Here is a 24,851-nt window from a genome sequence, read left to right as displayed (position 1 = left end):
GATATTTCATGTTATAGATATTATGTTCTATTTCGCCTAGTTCATTCTTTGCCCACATTCATGGCTCTATTGAGTATATTCCGTGATAACCCAGGCAAAGCGCTTGTCCTTATCAGTGGGAAAATCTTCGATGTACATGTACATTCAATGCACATGAACTTCAAAGGCTATGATAACGTTTAACAATCAGGGGGGTGTTTCACAAAACCGTTCTTAAAGTTAAGAAGGACTTAAGTGCGACTGGTGATCAGTTCTTATGTGCTATACTTATCAGAATCGCATTAATTCAGCACAAGAACTGATCACCAGTCGGTCTTAAGCCCTTCTTAACTTTAAGAACGGCTTTGTGAAACGCCCCCCAGGAATGCGGTTCATTTGTACCTCATGTAGACAAGAAGAACGATCAAATGAGAGTTTCGACAAAAAGGTTGTTATCCTGGCAAGTCTTACAGACGCGGTTTTGCATCGGCAGCATCAGAGCACGATATGGTTTGCATGCTTCATTCTTGCCCGCGATTTGATACAACACCCTGATAGATTTCCAGTACTAAATCAAATCAAATATAAATATTTTCATACAAAAAAATACATCGATAAAAAAGAAACAAAGATCGAGGATCAGATCATATCCACTGTCAATATGACACGAATAACCCAACACTTACGACTTATGGTGTGCTCGATCAGGAAGAGGAACCAAGACAGAAATAAAACTGCCCTTTGCAGAGACGCCATGTTGTGAACGCGACATTGAAATTTTCATGTATATGGCGATGGGCAATATTGTCGACGAGCTCAGTCAACTGTAGAACGGCGGCTCTGACGTAGTAGGTTACTTTGCGGAGCTGCGTGAACCACACAATGGCTGAATCGTCATTGCAACAGATCACCATAACCTCCCAATTTAGAGCTAGCCAGGCAAGCTACACGCAAGTTGGGTTAGTCAGAAGACGACATTTACACAAATCGCAACCAAAAAGACTACGTAGTTCGATGGTTGAGATTCAGTATGTACTATGTAAAGTATTGTAATAGACATTTCTCGACTTGATTAATGAAATTTCTTGTTGGATGGAATAATGTCCCGTGATCTTCCTTTTTCCCCTCATCAAAACTGCAACAGAAGGTTGCATGTCTTTCCTATTCTAAATCAAATGACACACGCCATCCCTCTCCTACATTACACAGCATGACGTCGTATTTTGATAACACACATCGGGGAGATACTCTCACCTCCCTGCACAAATGCATTGATACCTTTGATACATTCAACACGCATGCGCAACATTACAGACAGAAAATGATTGACACGGCGATCACGTGAATGAATTGTAACCACTAATCTCTACGTGTACTGCTCAATGGTTTGATGTTGAAATCGACCTCAAGAAAGCATTCCATACTGTCGACCACTTTATCTTAAATTGACACTTACAAAGAAAGAGTTGTTTTGTTTTTGTTTTTTATGTATGCCTGTTAATGAAATTTGTATTTTTATATTGTAAACTGACTGTTTTGAGTGCACCAGGTGGGTTGGGGAGGATGGCCTGAGGGCCCAAGTCATTTAGTTGGCTCTTTCCAGACCCGGGCTGCCCAACCTGGTGCACCCTTACCACTCCAATGTACAATTTCGAAAAATGTATTTGTGATCGAGAGCCGAATAAATAATAATAATAATAATAATAATAATAATAATAATAATAATAATAATAATAATAATAATAATAATAATAATAATAATAATAATAATATTAATAACAATAATAATAATAATAATAATAATAATAATAATAATAATAATAATAATAATAATAATAATAATAATAATAATATTAATAACAATAATAATAATAATAATAATAATAATAATAATAATAATAATAATCATCATCATCATCATCATCATCTTTTTTCAGAAGTTCGCAATTAATATGGATTTGGCTAACGTGCACTGAAATGGTTTGGAAATCATTTTGAAGGTAGAAAACAATATACATGTAATATACGTCTGTAAATGGCTATGGATTGATTGAATCTGATTTGAAAGTGGTGTACCTCAGGGGTCACTTTGAGGCCTTTTAGTTAGTATTTCAGATTTTGTTAATGAAACCATAGTGAGTTATCTTTATGTGCAGACGATATCTGCTTGTTTACTGCATCCAAAAGCGAACTGACATTACCAGGACATTAAATACTTACTTGACTAAGTTATCAAGCTGATTTAAGGAAAATAAACTCGCCGTGAACTCAAAGAAACGTTAAGTATTTTTTATTTGGCACATAAAAGCGTTTGAAAAAAAAATCAAATGGTAATTAATGGTTGTAATGATTAGATAGATCATAATGAAATAAAGAGAAATGATTGTTGTAAATGCTTAAGGCCCGGTCCCACTGCACTTACGGATGCAAAGAGGATGTTAAGCGTACAAAAAATCTTGCCATCCGTTGGAAAACGCTATACGAATCCGCTGTGTACCCATCGCATACGTGTTTCATCCGCTCTATCCATCGAGCATCCGTCCACTGTGATTTCATCCGCGCAAAATGTTTTAAGCTGCTTAAAACTTTTAGAACGGATGAACTTTCCGCTGTGTACGATGTAAATCCGCGACATACGAGCAACAAACGTTGTATGTCCGTGCGGCATCCCTTAAACATCCGCTGCATCCTCTCTGCATCCTCTGGGCATCCTCGCAACTCACATCCGCTGCAGCTAAAAACGGAAAGAGGGAGGAAAGATATGGTACATGGAACGTCTTTACATCGTTAATAGCACGGAAATAGAAAGGATGTAAGCGTATGCATCTCGTATATAAAGCATTTCGAAAGCATCCGCTCTGCATCCGCTCTGCATTCGCTCTGCATCCACTCTGCATCCGCTTTTTCCGCTATGCGTCCGTTTCGCAATTATCTCCGGTAACCCCTTCGGAGCTGTCATCCCCTTCCATCCGCTTTCATCCGCTAGGCTTCCGATGAACATCCGTTTAACATCCCCGCTACATACTACCCACGTCCGTTCTATTTCCGTTCTGTTACCGCCAATTTTCGCCAATTTTGTCAATTTCTGGAGCGGATGAAAGCGGATGAAGCCATCCCCGAAATTTTGCTCGTCCGCTGTGTCCTTTCTGCATACGCTTTGTGTCCGTCGGCCAGTGGGACCGGGCCTTAAGGTGTAGTAATTGTTGAGAATTTATCTTGGAAAAAGCATTGATATCATTAAGTGTATATTGTAAAACGCACTGCATCATTTATTTTTTTTTAATAAATCAATCATTCAGTCCCGTTTTGATTACTGCAGTCTGGCAGTATAGTTTGAGCAAATACATACAAATCTCGTCTTAATGAGTTGCAAGTACATGTATTACAAAATCGGGCACTTCGGATTGCATTGAATGTGGACTGTCTGTTCCCTTCACAAAATTTGTACTCTGTACTTAAATTAGACAGACTTAATGTGCGTTGGAAAAAGCCATAACCATGCCCCACGTATCGAAGAACCCATAATTTCTACCACTGCATTTAAGCAGTATGTTGTGTTTGCGTGAAACTCCCCACATATAACGAGATCTGGCAAGCACAAACTCAGACTATGGCAAAATTATTCCTGCTACTTTTCTGCGTACGGCTATGTGTATGCGTAATTATATATTATACACACGTGTATTTTATATTATGTATTATACAGGTATATATATATATATATATATATATATATATATATATATACATTGTATGTGTGTGTGTGTGTGTGTGTGTGTGCGAGTGTGTGTGTGTGCGTGTGTGTGTGTGTGTGTGTGTGTGTGAGTGTGTGTGTGCGTGTGTGTGTGTGTATGTGTGTGTGTGTGTGTGTGTGAGTATATTTCTGTGCTTGTTCCAACTTACATTGTTATCGCCTCGCTCGGTCACAAATTATATACCCTCAGGTCTGAGTACCTGTATATATACACCACTGCTTGTGGAATATCCGAGTTGTCTGCAAACGACCCGGGCATCATCGTCATCCCAATCCTGGACTAAAGCAAAACTACATCGCTTACACAAGATGACAGATGACAATGGTATATCTTTATTGTGTTATACGTCACAAAATCATACGCAAATGCATCGAAATGCATTCTGCATTCTGAAGGTAAACACGGAATAAATGCAGCCGAAGAAGAAAGATTGAATATATATATATATATATATATGAAGAGTTTGTTTGCAAAAACCGATAAGTCCATATTTGCCAAATGGAGATATTTGCGATTAAAGGTCAAGAAAAATAAAGAGATTAATAAGAAAAAATTGGCTTCTTTTGACCATAATTTCAGAAATGTACCTTTATATGTAGTGACCAATATATCATTTAAAAGGTATTATTTTGTACTTTATGACACAAATTGTACTTCAAAATCTTCAAAAATGGACTTATCGGTTTTTGCAAACAAACTTCATATATTCATACAGTCAAACCTGTCTATAGCGGCCATCCAAGGGAAACAACAAAAGTGGCTATAGACAGGTGGTCGCGAAAGACAGGTTAGCGGCCATTTTGAATTTCAATACTTGCATTTAATAATAGCAGAAAATACTGCATGTTATTCTTAAAAATCAACAACAACCAGCAAATAAGTTTGCATGTGCAGTAATGCTATTACGGGGATTTTCGTTGTACAATTCACTTCAGATATATATATATATATATATATATATATATATATATATATATATATATATTTTTTTTTTTTTTTTTTTTTTTGCCTGCTTCTGTTCTTTTGATGTTAAAAATAATATTTCGGGCCTGAGTAAGTTCTGTGGTTCACACCGGTTTGCATGAATGGGGTTTACGAGTGCTGAGTTCGATGGAGATTGATAATGTGTAGATTACGTAAACAACAAATAATACCCAGACAAGTACCATATTTTTTTTTTATTATTGTCCTTATTCAAAGGGACTTCAACACTATTATTAGTCGGCATTTTGGTGAAATTCTAAGATGTTATTAGGAGTTGTCTTTGCCTTTGCAGCATCTATTCAGGGCGACATTACTGAAGCCTAGATCTAATCTAGTCATGACAAGTTAATGGTAAGACGGGTTTTCGTGGCAAAGAGCTACATTAATTTTGTCAATCTTGTCTGTGTGATTATGACTGGGCTAGGACTCGGTAGAAATCACGCAATGAACGTAGAAGACATCGTACTCATGGCTGATTTAACGGTTCAGCTAAATATTTGTGGCCGCTATACGTAGGTAGATATTCACCACGGGATACAAAATGAGTGGCCGCTGGCCGCGTTAGGCAGGTGGCCGCTATATAAAGGGTCCATAATACAGAAATTTCGTTCGGGGGATTTTTCAGTGGCCGCTATAGAGAGGTGGCCGCTAAGACAGGTTTGACTGTATATATGATATACATATATATATATATATATATATATATATATATATATATATATATATACATATATAGGCCCATAAATAGTCAGTTTTCATATCACTTTTGTAAAAATCTCGACATGCTGCGCTGTCCTCAAAATGCTTAAAGAATTTCAAGAATACCGAGGAAAGGAACAGTGAGCAGAATGACCTTTAAAGCAGTGGCGGATCGGGAGTGGAGGGGGGGGGGGGGGGAGGGAGCATCGGGCTTTGCGATTGTAGTGGCACCAGAAAATTGCGCTGAAGCCCTTTTTTGTTTTTGTTTTGTGGTTTGTTTGTTTGTTTGCTTTTGCTCGTCAGCTGATTAAACATCGAAGTGGCACCAGAAATATTTATTTATCTATTTATGTATTTATTTGCGAGCGCCCCCACCTCCTTTACGGGATTCCTGGATCCGCCCCTGTTTAAAGTAGTAGTAATGAGTACTACTATATAGCTAAACAAATAGTACACACTATTTCAGAACACCGCAATTCTTGCGCGCGCACGTTCACGACATTCCACCGCATTCCTCTTTGCAAAAGTACCAAAATTAGAATTAACAACCCTGTGAAGTGATGTCTTCTCTGTCAGAAAAAAAAGAGGAAAAATGCATCGGTACACACGTTGGTACAGTACTTAAAAAAACATACGTATCGTTATGCACATTTTCCTTGATAATGCAGTCTTCACATGTATACCGTATTTTCAAAATCAACTGTAATCTCTTAACGTTTCACTCATTTGTTTAAAAAAAAGAGTCAACACTAAGCTTAATGTTTAACCGTTCAGCAAAAAGCATGGAAACACTTAGTCTGAGAAAACAGAAACAATTTCCAAAGTTCTACCCATTTGCACTTATCATTGTACTTTTAACGGCAAGCTGCTTAAATGACAAGTGAATTAATGAAATAAAAACAAGTCTATGTACAATCATTATAATTTCATGGGTTTGCTCGGGCTGGGAGGCTACAAAGACACCACACACAGCTTAGATATTAATCCCAGTCATAAGAAGAGTTGCAAAGATCATGGAGAAGGATTATGAACCACATTCTTGCTTTGTACAGACCTACCTAGATACCTAGGCTTTCCATGTATGCCAAACAATTAATATCAAATACTGTAATCTATTTCTAACCCCAACCTACTTGTGCTTTGTATAGGACCCCGCTCACAAGCCTTGCTTCTTTTGGGGCCCTTAAACCGTTTATGTTTAACGCAAGTAAATTTTTGGATATGTGATTCATGTAATCTTGATAAATGCTTTGTTTTTAATAAAGTTAAAGATGAAGATGAAGAGTTTTGCATGAAGCCTTTCACTACAAGCTACTTCAAGTGATATTAAAAAACAGCAACAACGAAGTAACACAAATTACCATACTTTAAGCCATTGCTAATTATTCATGAATCGAGCAAAAAGTTACCTGTCAATAAGCATCGTCATGAATGAAGATTTATTGCTAACAGAAACTGGACATCAAACACAGCAACGAAGTCAATTTGAGGCTTTGATTTTGTATAAATTTTTCTAGAAATAGCAAACCCCAAAACAAACTAAGAAGTAAACAAATAAGCAAGTAACAAAACAAAAGCCTTGACCGTTACAAAAGCTCATATTTCAAGACTGAAAGTGTAGCGGATATCAAAACAGTTGTAACATGTAATTGTTCGTATGACATGTCAGTTTGATAACTACCAACAATCTACTTTGAAATTTACCAGTTTTGTCGACGAAAATTTGATATCATTACTAGCTCAATGCTTACAGCCTGCAGACAATCAAATGGATAAAAAGCGTCAACAAAGCTGGAGTTGTTTGCAAACACTCTGTAGTTTATTGCTTTATGGGATAGGTGGAATAACTCGGTGGATGTACAGGCGGCAAACCAGTAGCTGGCTGAACCTCTGGCTCGCCATCAGGAACGCTGGTAGGTGAGCACCACGCTGATTCCATGGCTGTGGGAGGCAGTGCAGAGGCGACTCCAGGACCAGACCCTGACGCGGGGGACATCGGTGGTGGCGCTGTAGCTGGTGGCAGGATGGGCAGGGAGTTCACATCCTGCGGTGGTGAAAGGTTGCCTGGTGGTGATGGTTGACTGATGGCAGGGGTTGTAGGGTTGACGACGGTGAGGGGAACATTACCTGCTGATGTTGAATGTGGTGTTATTTGTTTCTTGCTGCAACCCACTCCACACACAGCCCCAATAGCGATGACTAGGACGATGAAGAGAGCGACTGCCATAAAAGTCATAGATCCAATCACCCGAGGAGATGTAACGGGCCCTGAAGACTCACCATCTGTTACGAACAATGATAGAGAGTGAGGCAAAATAAGAGTATTTTGTCATGGTATTTGCCTATTTGCGTTTTATTGGACTTGAAATTCATGTTTCATTTACTGAGAGTTTGTATTAGGATTACTTTTGCATTTCGGTACTTATTGAAGACGGGTGCTTCACGGATGGTGGTCCCGGGGATTGAGTTATGGCGGGAGTTCATTGTATGATACATAAGTAGATTTTATATTTTTTTGAGTGTTTCATAGAATAACGTTACCTGTAATAAGTGTAGTTTTGAATTATACCAGGGAGTTGAGAGGAATACTACATGCATATCATATGTTATGTTTATATACGGTGATTATTTACGGGCCGGTTATGTTCATTCCGATTTTGCCCTTTTGTATTGCTGAATATGTGTATCTATGGGATCTATATGTATATGTATACATATGTCTTCCGGTCTTTTTTCCCTATAATATCGGATATGAAATAATTATGATTATATTGGGTGGATTTAATGTAATTTATTGGTAGTGAATTTCGGTAGATTCGTATGATTGAACGATTGATTAGAGTTATTCTTTTGTTTATTAGGTTAAATTTATGTTGATATAAGTTCACTTTTTATCTTTTTTTTTCCGTCCTGAAACAGCTGTTCAAATGTATTATGTTTGTGTGCAAATGTACATACATGTATTGTGTAACTGTCAACTGTAGTGCGATGGACAGGGCCCATTATATTTCTTTCCTTGTACTTACCTGCCTGTTGGCAGGTAGTTACCTAGGATCGTTTATCACATGCTTTCATTTGCAAAGGAAATAAAGTATTATACATAGAAAATAACTACAATGTAGTGAAAAACTTAATAGTTCTCGACATTAAAACAAACGGCAGACATTTACAAACTTACCACATCTTACTCCTGCATCCTCGCTGTGGCCACAATTATGGCTGTACCATCCATTAGAAGAGCAGCTAGCTAGACTCGACTCCCAGCCGTCACATTCAACGTTGTCAAGTAGAATGGATCCTGATCCTTGTCCGTACGTCCCTCCACTCACAGCCCGTGCGTCGCTTGTGGAATATCCGAGTTGTCCGCAGACGACCCGGGCATCATCGTCATCCCAGTTATCATCGCACACAGTGCCCCAGTCTCCATTGTGAAATATCTCAACACGACCCTCGTAGTACGAGCTCCCTCCCACAAGGCGGACATAGTTCCAGGGGGGTGAATATGTGGAGACGTCATACCACGCTGATTAGAGAAAGATTAATTTCACTCTTGAAAAATGTTCGTTTACTGCATTTACTATGCATGTAGTCAAACATACTCCAGGGACCGGCGTAATGCACAAAAAAAAAAAATGTAAGTATTTTCGCAATAACAAACGTAAATCTAAAGACAGTAATATATTCAAGAAAAGAACATAGTGCAATACTGCTTGGAATAACGCACAGTTTTTCAATGACATTTGGTATGATTTTCTTTTTATAGTTTTGTTCGCCGCCCCATGGCAACATGGACGTTTACATTCCTTGACTAAACAAGGCAGAGGTTCCGAAGGGTATCTGAATATTTGACAGCGCAGTAATGTTGTTTAGCAGCCAAATAACAATAGTGTATAACACTTGTGGGTAAAACAGTTTCAGAAATGAAAGAATATCTATAATTTCTATGAATGTTTATGTACGTATATAGATAAGGACGTCTCTAGAATGTACTTTGCAAATCAAAATCAAAACTCCTGTTTCCCCACATGAACGATGATGATGCCATTGAAATGTTTTGATTATGAGCAGAGTGAATTTTTCCCTTGAAATGTTAGATGAAAGTTCTTCAATTTTTGTTGCTTACGATACTCGTTAGTTAAAGTGAACACACTCTTTACTTCGCACGTTAAGAAAATAATCGCATAGTCTCACCACATCTTACACCTGCATCCTCGTGGTGGCCACAGTTATGGCTGTACCATCCATCTGAAGAACAGCTAGCTAGACTCGACTCCCAGCCGTCACAGCCAACGTTGTCAAGTAGAATGGATCCCGATCCTTCTCCGTACGTTGCTCTGGTCATAGCCTGTGCGTAGCTTGTGGAATATCCGAGCTGTCTGCAGACGACCCGGGCATCATCGTCATCCCATTCGTCATCGCACACCGTGCCCCAATCTCCATCGTGATAGATCTCAACACGACCCTCGTAGTACGAGCTTCCTCCCACAAGGCGGATGCTCCTTAGGGAGGAGGTGAAACCAAGTCCATCTGTAACAGTTTTCGACATGGATTCAAACAAATTGATTATTGTAATATCTTTATTCGTTATGCCACAATACGAATAAGGTATAACTACTTCATTTGACGGCCAAAAAGAGAGAGAGAGAAAATAATAATGAGGGCTAAAACTGGAGGTTGCGTAAACACAGAACTGATGCCCGTGTTTCATTGATTTGATTCCATCTGTATACGAGAAAACGATTATTGTCCTGACCCCATTTTGTCCGATGAGGAAGCGCTTGACTGTATAATCAATAACTATAGGAACTTATCTTTACTCTATTTTTGTTTTTTGTCCAGACTCACAGTATGCATGAAAACATTATGGGCTCTACCATCTAAATATTGTCCATTACCTTTTTTATCCCGTTGGGAATACATCAATAGCGATCGCAAAACAAAACAAAACGAAACAAAACAAACTAAACTAACAAAACAAAGTCAGGGATCAAACTCATCAATATAATATAAGTAACATAGTTTCCCTCAACTAAGAAATTGTTCATGCTGTAGCGCATCTGTAATACTGGTAATGTAGACATTTTAGAAGTATAAAGCCTCACATATTGATTCAATGCATACTTAATGCAATGTATTTCACCCCACTGGCTGTGGAGGAAGTAGTGTGGATGGGCAGGCGCGCCGGAAGCAGTTTTGGATTGGGGGGGGGGGGCAAATATTGGAGGGGGCTCACGATAGACCATACATAATGTTACACAATATACACATACACACGCACACACACACACACACATCTATATGTATATATATATATATATATATATATATATATATACATATATGTGTGTGTGTATGTGTGTGTGTGTTTATATATGTAAAGTGGCGTACGGTGGGTCGAAACATTGGGGTGGGCACCTTGTGGAAAAGTAATTTTGACGGTGTGTATGCATGTGCGTGTGTGCGTGCGCAATAATGGGACTACAATACATTATGGAATGTGGTACATTCAACAACGCAGTCATTGAGCAACATTGTAAGTTTTCCTTACATGATTATGGAATGACGGTGTGAAACGACAAATTATATACTGTCAGCAACATCAGGAGAATTGCATAACAATAAAATGCGAGCGAGCGGAGCGAGAGAGCTTGAAAATTTTGACATTTTACAGTCCCAAAACTGCCGTTTGTAGCTATATCTTTCGCTTTGGAAACTAAGGGGGGGGGGGGGGGCATCGGGCGCAACTGCTGGCAATTACTGGCTGCAACATTAGGAGAATGGCATAACCATTCAATGCGAGCGAGCGAAGCGAGCGAGCTTGAAAATTTTGATATTCTACAGTCCCGAAAATGGCGTTTGTAGCTATATTATCTTTCGCTTTGGAAATTAATGGGGGCGCATCGGGCGCAACTGCTGGCAATTACTGGCTGCAACATTAGGAGAATGGCATTATGATTCAATGCGAGCAAGCGAAGCGAGCGAGCTTGAAAATTTTGACATTCTACAATCCAAAAACTGCCGTTGTAGCTATGTTTTTCGCTTTGGAAATTAAGGGGGAGGCGCACCGGGCTCAACTGCTGGCAATTATTTGCTGCAACGTTAGGAAAATGGCATAACGAATAAATTTGACCATTAATTTTGACATTTTACAGTCCCCAAACTGCCGTTTGTAGCTATATATATATATTATATATATATATATATATATATATATTATTTAGCTTTGGAAATTAAGGGGGGGGGGCGGCCCAGGCGCAACTGCTGGCAATTACTAGCAGCAACATTAGGAGAATGGCATAGCGATTGAATGCGAGCGAGCGGAGCGAGCGAGCTTGGAAATTTTGACATTTTACAATCCAAAAACTGCCGTTTGTAGCTATGTTTTTTCGCGTTTTATTCATTATGTACATATCTATCTTATTTTATCTATTTTTATTTATTTGTTTATTTATTCATTTTTTATTTTTTATATACATATATATATTTTTTTTTTTTTTTGGGGGGGGCTTTTTTTTTGGGGGGGGGGGGGCAAAAATGCGTTTTGCCCCCCCCCCTGCCCCCCCCCCCCACTTCCGGCGCCTATGTGTATGTTGCTCCTGTTGTTCAATTACACGAATATGACAAAGGGCCAACATTCTGCCTACCACAGTCAACAGCTGCATCTTCATGGTGTCCACAGTTATGAGATCCCCAGCCATTATGTGTACAACTTGTGAGCAGAGACTCTGAGCCGTAACAATCCACATTATCCAAGAAAATCGACCCACTGCCACGACCGTAGTACGCTGAGATCAAAGCCGTGGCATCTGTAATACTATAGCCGAGCTGTCGACACACGACCTCGGCATCGTCATCATCCCAGTCATCGTCACAGACAGTTCCCCAATCGTCTCCATCATAGATCTCGACTCGTCCATTCCAAGGTGCATCACCGTCTGAAAGTCGTACGTCACCCCGACTCTCTATGAGAGAATTTTGAAGATTAGATTTATCATTGAACCAAGCAAGATTCCTTATTTTAATGAGAAACTCTTTCATAATAGATTCACATAAGTGTAAAGGACAATACACTGAAAATACCACCGTTTTGTTTTTTTTTTGTTAAGTTCTATTATCCTGGAGATAAAGGACGCTCAAAAGACGTTTTTCATATATCGCGGTATGTCTCCTGTCACGATATTCTAGGACTGCATTTACTCATGCAATATATAAAATAGGTGCAACAAGTATGTATTTCTTCACTACACTTCACTTAATCCAAATTGTATCTTTTTTCAATTGAGTGCAGTTCGACTCCACGCCAGATGTAAAACGTAATTAAGTATTGCAAATCGGATTTAAACACGAAATAGTTATATGAAAACATAAAGGTTGCATATATTTACTTTCAAGTAACAAATAAAGACAGTGATATTAGGAACCACCTCATTAATGCACATTGGATGAGGAAATGACGTCACTACCTCACTAGTCTCCTATTCACCTGTACACAGATTATCACTAAATTCCTTGTTTTGTAACATGAATACAGTATAGGTATAAGTCGAATCCTTCAAACCAAATCATTGTCTTGAAGAAACCTATGGCATCGATTACTCTTTGCGGGGGTGGGAGGGGGCGATTGTAATTTCCAGACTGTTGACAACAAATGTGATCTTTTTTTTTTTCACAAATAATGGGAAACTGTAAAGTGAAGGTATCATTATGACATTAAAATTGGTTGTATTGTTTGCTACCAGTATGACTTAATAGGAAAATACATGAAAGCTCAACATTTCATGATTATCTTATCGCACTTCTGATTTCGTTGAATTTCACACTATTCATTGAGCTCAACTTGAACATAAGGTATTGTAATACACTTTTCTTTATAGGAAGCCCAAACCCAAATATAACGTGGATTGGGGGAAAGAATTAGAAGAACGAGGAAGGTGATAGAACATATCAGTTAAAGTTTGAGGAAAATCGGGCAATCGATTCAAATGATATACATTTTTAAATTTCAATGCCGTCATCACTGGATAAAAATGTTACAGTTCATAAAACAGTTGTGCTCTGCGGAAAACTTGAGTTTGACAAATTAGGTTTTGAAGACTTTGTATAACTCTCAATTCTAATTCTCAGTTCTATTTAATCTAATTTGTCTCATTTTGCTTCTTCCACAGAACATATATTGTATACAAAAATGATTTTGGTCATGATCTTGATTACACAACAGTTGACTGTACAATGATAATTAGAGGTAATTACGAATGAAAAAAGAAACATGTATACATACTAGTTTCAAACAAACCTTTCATGTTACATTATCCATGCTCTGGAGAAAAAACAATGTGAGGGGTCCACTAAAAGGCAGAGCTTGCATACTATGGACAATTCATACAGTCGGCTAAAAAAACTTACAAAAGGAAATTACAAAGTATTCTAAACCTGACAGACATTAACAGGACAAACTGGGCAGAAAAAACCCCGTAAAAACACAAATACAAAATCACAAGCACATATAGCCTGACAGTAATCCTTGCAAGGTGATATATTGTGGAATCGGATGGTCAAGAAAGTTGCTGGAATATCTGGTAGTTCAGTGCAGCTGGATAAAGCTGTGCTGATGAAATAAAGTATGCATTAAATTCATTATGGTTTTGATAATTAGAAAACTGCCTCAGTTAGGAATTCAACAAGAAAATTAGTTTGAAAGTTTAAAAAAGAAAGGTATGAATTGGGGTGTTTTTTTTTTCAGAGTTCAAACAATTCCAAAATGTAGGGGTATATCAATGTATTCTGAGCTATAGTCCTAAAGAGAGGTAAATGAAAGTCTTTATAGACTGAGTGCTAATATACTCGATATGAAATAGATCTTTCTCGGAAACAATGAATAAAAAAATAAATGGAAGTGGATTAATACTGTAATTGAACATAAATCATTCCAACTGAAATATAGTTTTACACAGTATCAGAGACTTAACCTCCCACAAAGTAAACGTAGTATATCATGCCCCATAATATCCAGGAAAAACTTTGTCCTTATCCGTGGCAAATGTTCCTACATCGTACATATACATTTATGTGCATACTTCAAAGCCTGTAGTGTAAGGACGCTTTACTGCCTGGAATGCGGCTCTTTTGGACCTCATGTAGACAAAAAGATATTCATGAGAATTTCGACCAAAATATTGCTATTCTGACTGTATTGTTACAACAGTTTTCCACTGGCATCAGGGAAAGCTTTATTCTTGCCCACAAATTGTCCAGTGGTTGTCCAGTGGTACAAAAACCTGCCGTAAAATTCCAATTACTAAATTAGATAAAATAAAATACCAAGTCAGAAAGCAATATAAATATAGCCATTTTCTGACAAAAGTACATTGATAACAAGAGACAAAGAGGATCAGTCACATAACCACTGTCAATATGGACACGAGTAATCCAAGACTTACGACTTAAGGTGTGCTCGATCAGGAAGAGGAACCAAGACAGAAATAAAACTGCCTTTTGCAGAGACGCCATGTTGTAAATGCGACGTTGATACTTTCACGTATGGCGATGAGGAATATTATCCACGAGCTCAGTCAACTGTGCAACTGCGGCTCTGACGTAGTGGTTATTCGTGGAGCTGTGCGGAACACACAATGACTGAATTGTTATCGAAAGAGATGAAAAGGTAACCTTCCATTTCAGAGCTGTCCCCGTTGTAATATTGGGCTGTGCCATTTGTTATTTTTTATTCATTTCCATTGTTACTGTCTGTATATAAGCGCATTTGACACAGCTGCCAATACATCTTTGTACCATCAGCACTGTATTACAGAATGGCATTAAAACTGTCATTTAGCAGGCTGCATGGATAGTGTTCTGCGGAAATCATAATACTGTCCTCGAAAAAGACGGACGCATCCACCGCGGTATTTCGCCACCATTAACCACAACTGATTAATCATTCAAATCATAACGATGAGAGGTGAAAGTGAGGAAAATCATGAAAAAAACAAATCCGATTGCATAGAGTTCGTTGAAAATAATCCCACTCAGTGAACGTACCGAGACGGCAACTGTCCTAACTGTTTTGGATCAGTGTCTTATCGCTATAAGATTATCCGTAACTACAAAATGCGAAAACGTTGAGTCATTTTAGAATTCGAGGACACCACTCTTTACATGAAAGTGAATTCGTTTGCTTGTTTCTGTGTATAAACATGCATGGTTTCGATGTATTCAGAAGAGGTTGTTTTCATGCATTGAGACAGAACGAGGAAGCGTCTGCACGTTAACACACTGCGATCTGGCCGTAAACCGTCTATTGTTGGCGAGCACCAACGGGAATCACCAACGGGAATTCCCCTTTTCAGTCGTAGCCATGTGCGGTGAAAACATCACGCTGCATAGACACGATCACACAATAGGATACTAGTACGTCTCAGGGTGCCTGGCACGTGTAGAGACCTCTGATCTTGCTATTTTTTTTCTCAACACTGCTTCCTTGAAATCATCAAGTTGATATTAATCAAATATCACCGTGCATCATAAAAAGAACAAAAAGTCGCACCCCTTGGTTTTACGTGAGGACTCAAAAAAGGTGAAATGGTCAACCGAGTCAATATTGAGTTTGTCATATTTTCTTAATGAGCCGTCCTTCTACATTATTCTTTAGTTTGGGATCATAACACTGATGGGAAAGTGTGTTTTCAGCAGTTTTTCTACAACCCTTTTATGAGGGAGAATAGAATGATCGGGTATGTCTTAGAACCCCCTTTTTATTTCTTGATATCCTTTACACACTCTACACTTTCAAGCCTAATAACTTTTTAAAAGATGAAACTACTGCTTTGAAAGTTGGTATTAATCATGGACAGAATGTGTTAATAGAACATGGCCAATTTCAAGTTAATCTGATAATCCCTTCATTGTTGTGTTTTTGTGTGTTGTCCTTTCATTGCACAGCTAGCATGGCTTGGTAAAGTTTAAGCGCTTGAATAGACCCTGTATTTCAGAGCCTCTTTTCTCAGTTCACACTTTTCCAGAGTGTGTGCTTTTTTTCTAGTATTAAGATAGGTTAGGGAGTCCATTTGAATTGAGTTGTACATCATTTTTAAATCTTAGAGTCTGCTCTTTTAGAATCTACCCTTAACTAAAAATCCATGTCTGGCGACTTTTTGTAGGTTTGTGATGCAGGGTCACAAATAATCCCTAAAGTTATTTTTTTTTTCATTTTTCTTTTAATGGGAGGTATGGGCAATATGTGCATGAGAAACAACAAAAGCAGAAAATGAAAGAGGAATGATGAAAAGAAAGGACAATACAAAGAACTATATTAATAAGATAGAGAGCGCCTTCACTCAAGGCATGGTGTTGTACACCTACATGATATGATATGACATAAAAAGGTGACGATTGCAACTAGATCTTCGTTGGTAGTAAAGATATTCGGCACGTCTTGGGACAACGTGTGTGTTCGGGTGGGGGCGGTGGGAGCGTCGGCATTGTGGCATAGTGCATAAGACTTTTGTCATTCAGATGAAAGTCCTGAGATCGAATTCCGTTAACCAGCCTGCGTCCTTGGACAAGATGTTCTCACACACCACGTCCCTCTCGACCTAATAGATAGTTACCTGGCAACGAACCTTCGGAATAACGAATGTTTGGAATAACGAACCTTCGGAATAACGAACTGTAACCTCTAAATGTGTAGTCCTATTTTTTTTTTCAATTAGACTTCAAAGATTAGTGGAATTGTAAATTTGTTTGATTTAAAAATGTTATAATGTGTTGACTAAAACTAGCTTTCATGTGATCCTACATGATAATGACTTGCTATGTGAATTTAAAGAAAATCGCGTTCGTCTTTACTATTTAATCACGTTTTGGTTAAAACCAAAAATATGTCTTTGTTTTTAAGTATTCAGTCGTTTGCAGTTGTATACACCTGTTAAAAGTTATTATCTATCATTTTTCCCTCTGGGTGTGCGATCACATACTCATAGGATATGTTTCCTGTATACATTTTTCGATTTCATGTACGGAATTGATGCGTTGAAGGCAATTAGGATTTGGGGAAATTACTCATGCTTCGCAAGTGCTGACAGCTTACATCGTAGGTGAGCCCACATTTGTTGTGCATAAAAAGTCATTGTGAATGTAGAGGGGTGATATTCGTTAAACTCGGAAGGTTCGTCAGACCGAAACTGGCAAATTCCATTTACGATGTTCCCAGTGGCGTATCTAGGGAAAACGGCGCCCGGGGCAAGCGCGAAAATTGCGCCCCTCATTTCTGAAAAAAAAAACTAGTGTTCCACCCCAACCCCATCCCGGTAGGGACTTAAAGCAAAGTCCACATGATATGCTTTTCAAGCCCATAAAAGGGGTCTTTTGAGGGTGATTCAAATGTAATGAATTTTGATAAATTTTGGCGAGCGAGCGTAGCGAGCGAGCCGAAAATTTGTGTATTTCAGCTGACAAAACATTGAATTCTTGTCATTTTTTGCTTATCAAATCTTACAATTCTAATCAAGATAGTGACGGCCTTATAGATAACGATTTATTTATATTAACAAACTGAGTACTATTCTAAATCAGGGGGCATTTCATGAAGCATTTTGTCCGACAACCTGTAGGACAAATTTGCTTTCAGCCAATCAGAAGCAAGGATTTCAGTAGCTTTTAACAGTTTGTCAGACGAAATAGATTCTGACAAATTGCTTCATGAAATGCCCCCCCCCCCCCCCCATGTACGCGCGAGTGAGCCTAAATTTGTATATTTCCGCGTCATCATCAACGTTTTGTTCTTATCTCCTTTTTGTTTTGATAAATTTTGGCGAGCGAGCGCAGGGAGCGAGCCGAAAATTTTTGTATTTCAGCTTACAAAACATGGAACTCTTGTCATTTTTTGCTTATCAAATCTTACAATTCTAATCAAGATATAGTGACGGCCTTATAGATAACGATTTTTACCAACAAACTGAGGAATTGAAGAAATACTCTAAATTAGTACGAGCGAGTGAGCCGAAATTTGTATATTTCCGCGTCATCATCATCACGTTTTGTTCTTATCTCCTTTTTGTTTTGATGAATTTTGGCGAGCGAGCGTAGCGAGCGAGCCGAAAATTTTTGTATTTCAGCTTACAAAACATGGAAGTCTTGTCATTTTTTGCTTATCAAATCTTACAATTCTAATCAAGATATAGTGACGGCCTTATAGATAACGATTTTTACCAACAAACTGAGGAATTGAAGAAATACTCTAGATTAGTACGAGCGAGTGAGCCGAAATTTGTATATTTCCACGTCATCATTACGTTTTGTTCTTATCTTGTTTGATTTTTTTGGCGTCCCCCCCCCCGTATGTTTGAAACCGTTGGCGCCTTCTTTTGATCCAATTGGCGATCGCTTCAGAACGAAAGAAATTGCAGCCGCTGCTCCGTGAAACATTTTACCAGCTAAATATAAAATGACATGTGTGAACACAATAGATATTGTCATTTTGTCCGCGTCATCATCACATTTTGTTCTTACCTTCTTCTTCTATATAAAATTTAGAGAGCGAGCGCAACGAGCGAGCCGAAAACTGTATTTCAGCTTACATAACATGGAATTCTTGTGTGAACACAATAAACATTGTCATTTTGTGCGAGTCATCGTTATGTTTTGTTTTTATCTTTTTTTTATTTGGTTTTCTGCCCCCCCCCCCCCTTCCGATGAGTTTCTTTTTCTTCTTCTTCTTCTTCTTTTTTTCTTTTTTCTTATTTTTTCGTTTTTTCTTCGTGTTTTCTTTGTTTTCTTCTTCTTCGTTTTTTTTTTTTTTTTGCGCCCCCAAGGAGTGGCGCCCGGGGCACGTGCCCCCCTTGCCCCCCCCCCCCCCCCCCCCCCTAGATACGCCACTGGATGTTCCTTTACAGTCCAAACGGAATAAAGAACCTTATTTCATTTTTCGGCTACCAAAGATGATATACCGTTTAAATTTTCTTAACACCTTTAACTACAGTCACGGCACGAATTGTGCCATTGGATGATTTAGTTATTCAATTATCAAAACATATCAGTATTATAACTATAAAGTTGATTTTATTTTTCTAGATTTTAAAATTCTTTTGCGCAATTTTTTGCCCCCTTTCCTAAAAACTGCTATTGAGTGTTCCACTATTTGTCTGCATTCGCTGAAACACATACACTTTTGGGGAATGTTCCCCATTAACAAACCCTGTACTCATCAATTCATTTCAGCCATACCAGGATGTACGCCTCACTCAATCCGCAAACTCGATCTCCTTTCGACACACACGGCACGGACAGACGCATCAAACACATCGCTCCACTACGCATGCTCCATGCAGTGTAATTGTTTGGCAGCTGAAAAAAAAAAAACACCAAACAAACAAACATCGAAGCCAGGCCGCCCGCACTATCAGGCTAGAATTCATACATCTTTGTGTGGGTATTGCAGAAATCTAAATTGTCATACTATATACTAAGTACTTATCGCACGTTCATTGAAAGCAGATAATTGTTCCGTTCCTTCCTTTAGTTGAATAAAACATTATTACAAGGCATGTTATGTTCAGAGGCCGTTGTCCAAGTCAAGCGTTTTGCTTATTGATAGCGGTCTCCTCCACCTGTACACTTATAAGATCTGAAATGATATCTATGTAAAATTTCACATGATTATATATTCATAATGCGACATTTTGTTTATATTTTCATGACTTGTGAATTATATGTTCGACATTGTCATACTTATCTTCTCTTTTGTACAAGTGGAGAAATAAAGCTTACTGAAACTGAAACAGAGATATGGATTTCCCCATGAAGTATACACACCTTAGGACAGCGACAAAAGAAAATACAATGTTTGTCCTTTGCAGAGGGAACTATATGTATAATACATGCAAAAGTTTATTTCAGTTTACGAATATATCCTCTTTAGAAGAGGTTTGTAGCTGAGGAATAACTGTCTCATGGTATGATAAAGATAATAGTAGTATAAATCTCCAACATAATCACTAGCACAAGATAGGTACAATATGAAAAACGGAAAGAGATGTCAACATACATAATCAGAAAGTATAGTGTAGTTTACTATTGCTTCGATCTGTAGTGTAAAGACATAAAGCTGATATGCCATACAGTTCCTCAGTATAAAAATTGGTATAGAATCTCAAGTTTCCGCAAACATCTACAGACTTACCAAAAGGAAAAAATGAATAAATAAACAAAGAAACAAACAAGCAAACACGGAACCCTTCAACCACATCCATACGCTGGCCTGTGCTCCTGGCCAGTTGCTGTTATTATCATGATTTTGATAATTAGGCCTACTAGTGTCCTTGATACTTCATTGATACATATACAATGTATTATCATTATCATTATTTTCACTGGCGTTAGTATGATCACTCTTTTCCACCGCTATGTTTACACTATTCGTCATCCTTGCAAAGTATACATTATTTCTGTCACTGTTCATTCATTTGTACAATTGTACTATCATGAATATAAGACTATTTTATGACTTAACTTGTACATCTTATAAATCAACAGAAGGAAATGTTTTATCAAATGTATTCTTCTGTACATGTACTACTTTTTATCGAATAGATTTCAGTATATTGAAACGATCAGTACCCTTTATGAAAATTTAATAAATGTCACCTTATATGACGCCTTGAACAGTATAGTACAGTTGCTCCATTAACGTGCGTTCCAGAACGCGAGACCGCTGCCGGGTTTTATTATTGTTACTTTGTAAACGACGTAACATTCTTATAATAAGCACAAAGACATAACCAGCATTTGTACATGACTCAGTTGGGCCGCTGTCCTCAAAACAACTCGTAATCGGGCAAAGGCACGGGGTAGGGTTGAATCTACAATACATCCATTTTGTCGGTGGGCAGTGTTTTATGTGGAGAGAGGCAATGTAGCAAACAAGTATCACATAAAGTTTTTGAAAAAATTGATTGGTATCAGAAGGTTTAAATCATCGTTGCACTGTTCAAAGCAGCTAGAATTAGTAAAAGTATTTGATATAATAAACAAACTCGTAAAATAAAGGTTTCAAAATTTAAAACGGTTGCACAGCAATGCACTGTTAAACTATCGTTTACTAAACACATTATAATCTATTATCAAATTACGTAAATAAGTCATTATGACGTCTTAAGAAACCTTTGCTCAGGATTATTTTTGCATTCAGATAGCTCGCATGTCTATTTGCTTAAAGAGAGACAATGTCAAAGCTTTCTACTTCATTTCTACTTTCTCTCCCTTATTTCCATGGTATCGTAACCTTCAACTTCTCCCTCTCCCCCTCCTTTCTCTGACATCTTTCTCATCCCAACGATTTCCAAACTACTACCTGATTTTCACATTCCCTCTTCCTTACGACTCTTGCTGTCCCCGTTTCCCCCAATCTCCACTAGTGTACCTTCAACTTCCAGCTCAATCCTGCCCCTCCTCAATAAGTGTCACTATTTGTCTCCCTTACAATCTCCCCGTGCCGCCCCTCCCCCTCAACTCTCCTCTTTCGAGGCTCTTCTACCAAGCCAAGCTCTCTTCAGGATTACTTACCGCAAACTTCTCTCCCTCATTTACTTCACCCTGCATCACAAAACGAACAAAAAGTCGCCAGATATGAAATTTTAGTTAAGAGCATATTCTGAAAGAGCAGACTTCAAGCTTTAAAATGATGTATGACTCAAATCGAATGGACTCTCCTAACCCATCTAAATATCGGAAAGAAAGCACACACTCAGGAAAAGTGTGAACTGAGAGAAGAGGCTCTAAAGTACAGTGTCTATAAAAAACAGGATGTAAACCACCGGAGTAACAACAATGAAGGGACTACCAGATTATTGAGCATGCCTTATTAACGCATTCTTTCTATAATTAATGCCAACTTTCAAAGCAGTAGCATAACTCTTTCAAAAGTTATTAGAGTTGAAAGTGAAGAGTGTGTACAAGGTTTTTAAGAAATGAAAAGGGGATTGTAAAGACACATCTAATCACATTATTCCACCAAAAAGTGTTCGAGATAAACTGCTAAAAAACACACTTTCCTGCCCGTTTTATGATCCCAAATTTTAGCATAACGTACAAGAAGACTTGTTCTTTTAGAAAATATGAAAAAGTAAAAATCGGTTAGGTTGACCATTTCACCTATTTTCAGTCCTCACACAAAACCAGTGTGTGCGACATTTTGTTCGTTTTGTGATGCACGGTCACATTTACTTCACCCTGCAAACCTTCCAACAAGACACAATTTTCAAAGCTCTTTGATATGTAGGCCTATATCCCTGGAAAGTTTTACTGATTCTATTGTGACGTGTGGATTTCTTTTGATATACTATTTTCCCCAGTAACAGTTACATGTGTCTCCGTGAGTGTAGAGAATGTATTGTGGTGACAGAGTGAAGCAAAATCAGCATGGATATTAATCGAATCACTCGATACGTTTAGAAAATCTCACATGATACTGCAATTCCTCTCATTTGAGAATAGGCGTAATAATTTTGTAATGAAAGAAATTCAATAAAAAGTATCTATTTAACAAATCTACGATACGAGACCAATCAGTGTATGAGCTTTACATATAATAACAATAACAAGCTCAAAAAGAAAATAAACAAGCATAAAAGCATAAAACATAAAATATATAATCACAGGTTCTTAAAGGAACTTTCAGTTGGATTTTGACATGAGGTTAATAATTTGAATGCCACCAAGTTTCAAATCTCTATTTCAATATTATGTATTTGTGGAAAATTGAGCAAAGAAAATGCAATTCCATCGGGATTCGAACCCGAGACCTACGGATGCTAGCTCGGTGCTCTACCGACTGAGCTATAGAAAGCCCTAGTTCAGTGTTCGTCCCAGAAATCCTAAATTCTCAATGCTCGAATGGTCAGAAGCTATAGCAGTGCTTTTTGTGTGTGTGTGTGTGTGTAACACACGTACACACTTGAACCTGACATAAACCCGAAGGATAATTCAACTTGGGATAAATGCGAGGGATCACCGAAGTGATGCAGCTTTTTGAGTATGTAACAAACGCAAACAGAAAAACTGACTAGAAATGAATATACTGCGTTATGAATACAAAGTGCTATTGAAATACACTTTATATCGTTATGCAAACATTACTATCTACATACCAAAAATACACATTTTGCACGATTTTAATTCCAGTTAAGGAAATGGGTGATAAGATAGATTGAAAAAAACTCTTATCACAAAAGAAAATCGCAATATTTTACATTTCTTATATAAGTACATAACTTGTAATGTGAAAAACATATTTATCGTTGCAATATCTTGAAAGACAAATTGTTGCGGAGGATAGTTTTTTTTTTTAATTCTGATATTTTTACAACATCAATATCCTGTTAATGGCATAAGAAATCACCCCAAGCACATATAAAGTTTATATAAATACACACGCAAAGATATATCGGAATGCTTGAAGCCCATGTTCATCACAAACGTTCAAACTGGTGTGACGACTGGAAATGGACGCTGTGTATGACATCCGGAGCATAGCTTCATCTGCTATCACATCATTGATGACATGATAGAAACGCTAGGGCATATCTTGAGGCTGAATACCAGGCACTTCCATTCATACCTCTCAGAAGACCGCATCGTCATCATTCCCTTGCCAGTTGCGCTGATGCATTTTGTAGCTATCTTATTCGGTTACACAATGTAGTATGTATCAAATGATTTGTAAAGAAGTATAAGCCATATGCTTTTCCAAAGGCCGCCATCAAACTCAAGCTTCAGCTTAAGATGACGGTCTCCTGCATTTTGTATGTATCAATTCGATTGCATAACCAATGAATTTCCTTTTTTTTTTTTTGTATGATTATAATTCACCTATACAATATTTTATTATTGGTACAATTATAATATGACTATATTTATATTCATTCTGTGTTGGATATAATGTGAATAGTATTGGAAAATTGTTTGTTATGTTGTATATACTTTGTGAAAAATGCAGAAATCAATCAAATCAAATCAAAATCAATCAAATCAACTAATCCTGAAGGTATTGGTATTGGACGACGGTAGCAGGTGTGCCTTTACATGTAACCCTTTGGGAGATGTCAGATGGGTTAACATTGTACGGTTGGTGGTGGTCGACTGGTCGCAGTGGTTGTAGAGTTGATGGTGGCTAGAGGAACACCCTCTGACACTGTGATCTGGGGAGAAATAGGCTTCTTATGGCATCCCACTCGACACACAGCCCCAACAGCGATGACTAGGACGATGAAGAGAGCGATTGCCATAAAAGTCATAGAACCAACCACTCGAGGAGATGTAACGGGCCGTTGAGACTCCCCATCTGTTAAGAACAATGATAGAGAGTGCGGCAGAATAAGGGGGTAGTGTCATGGTTCTTGCCCATTTTGGATTTTATTGGCTTTGAACATGTTCCTTTCTTTT

At 38.0% G+C, this 24,851-nt stretch overlaps 1 protein-coding gene across 1 annotated transcript in view; it reads right to left on the bottom strand.

Moving 5' to 3' along the window:
• The window catches only part of LOC140230534 (scavenger receptor cysteine-rich domain-containing protein DMBT1-like), an 89,069-nt gene that overhangs the window by 46,397 nt on the left and 17,821 nt on the right, over positions 1-24,851 (bottom strand). Inside the window, exons 6-9 of the mRNA XM_072310676.1 lie at positions 24,533-24,750; positions 12,040-12,377; positions 9,609-9,913; positions 8,588-8,940 (exon numbers count right to left, since the gene is read on the bottom strand). Coding sequence (XP_072166777.1) covers positions 8,588-8,940; positions 9,609-9,913; positions 12,040-12,377; positions 24,533-24,750 — 1,214 coding nt within the window. The remainder of the gene's footprint in view (positions 1-8,587; positions 8,941-9,608; positions 9,914-12,039; positions 12,378-24,532; positions 24,751-24,851) is intronic.

The sequence above is a fragment of the Diadema setosum genome, chromosome 7 (assembly GCF_964275005.1).
Source record: "Diadema setosum chromosome 7, eeDiaSeto1, whole genome shotgun sequence".
Classification (NCBI taxonomy): domain Eukaryota; kingdom Metazoa; phylum Echinodermata; class Echinoidea; order Diadematoida; family Diadematidae; genus Diadema; species Diadema setosum.
Note: the sequence above shows the minus strand (reverse complement) of the source record. Positions and strands in the feature narration are given on the sequence as shown.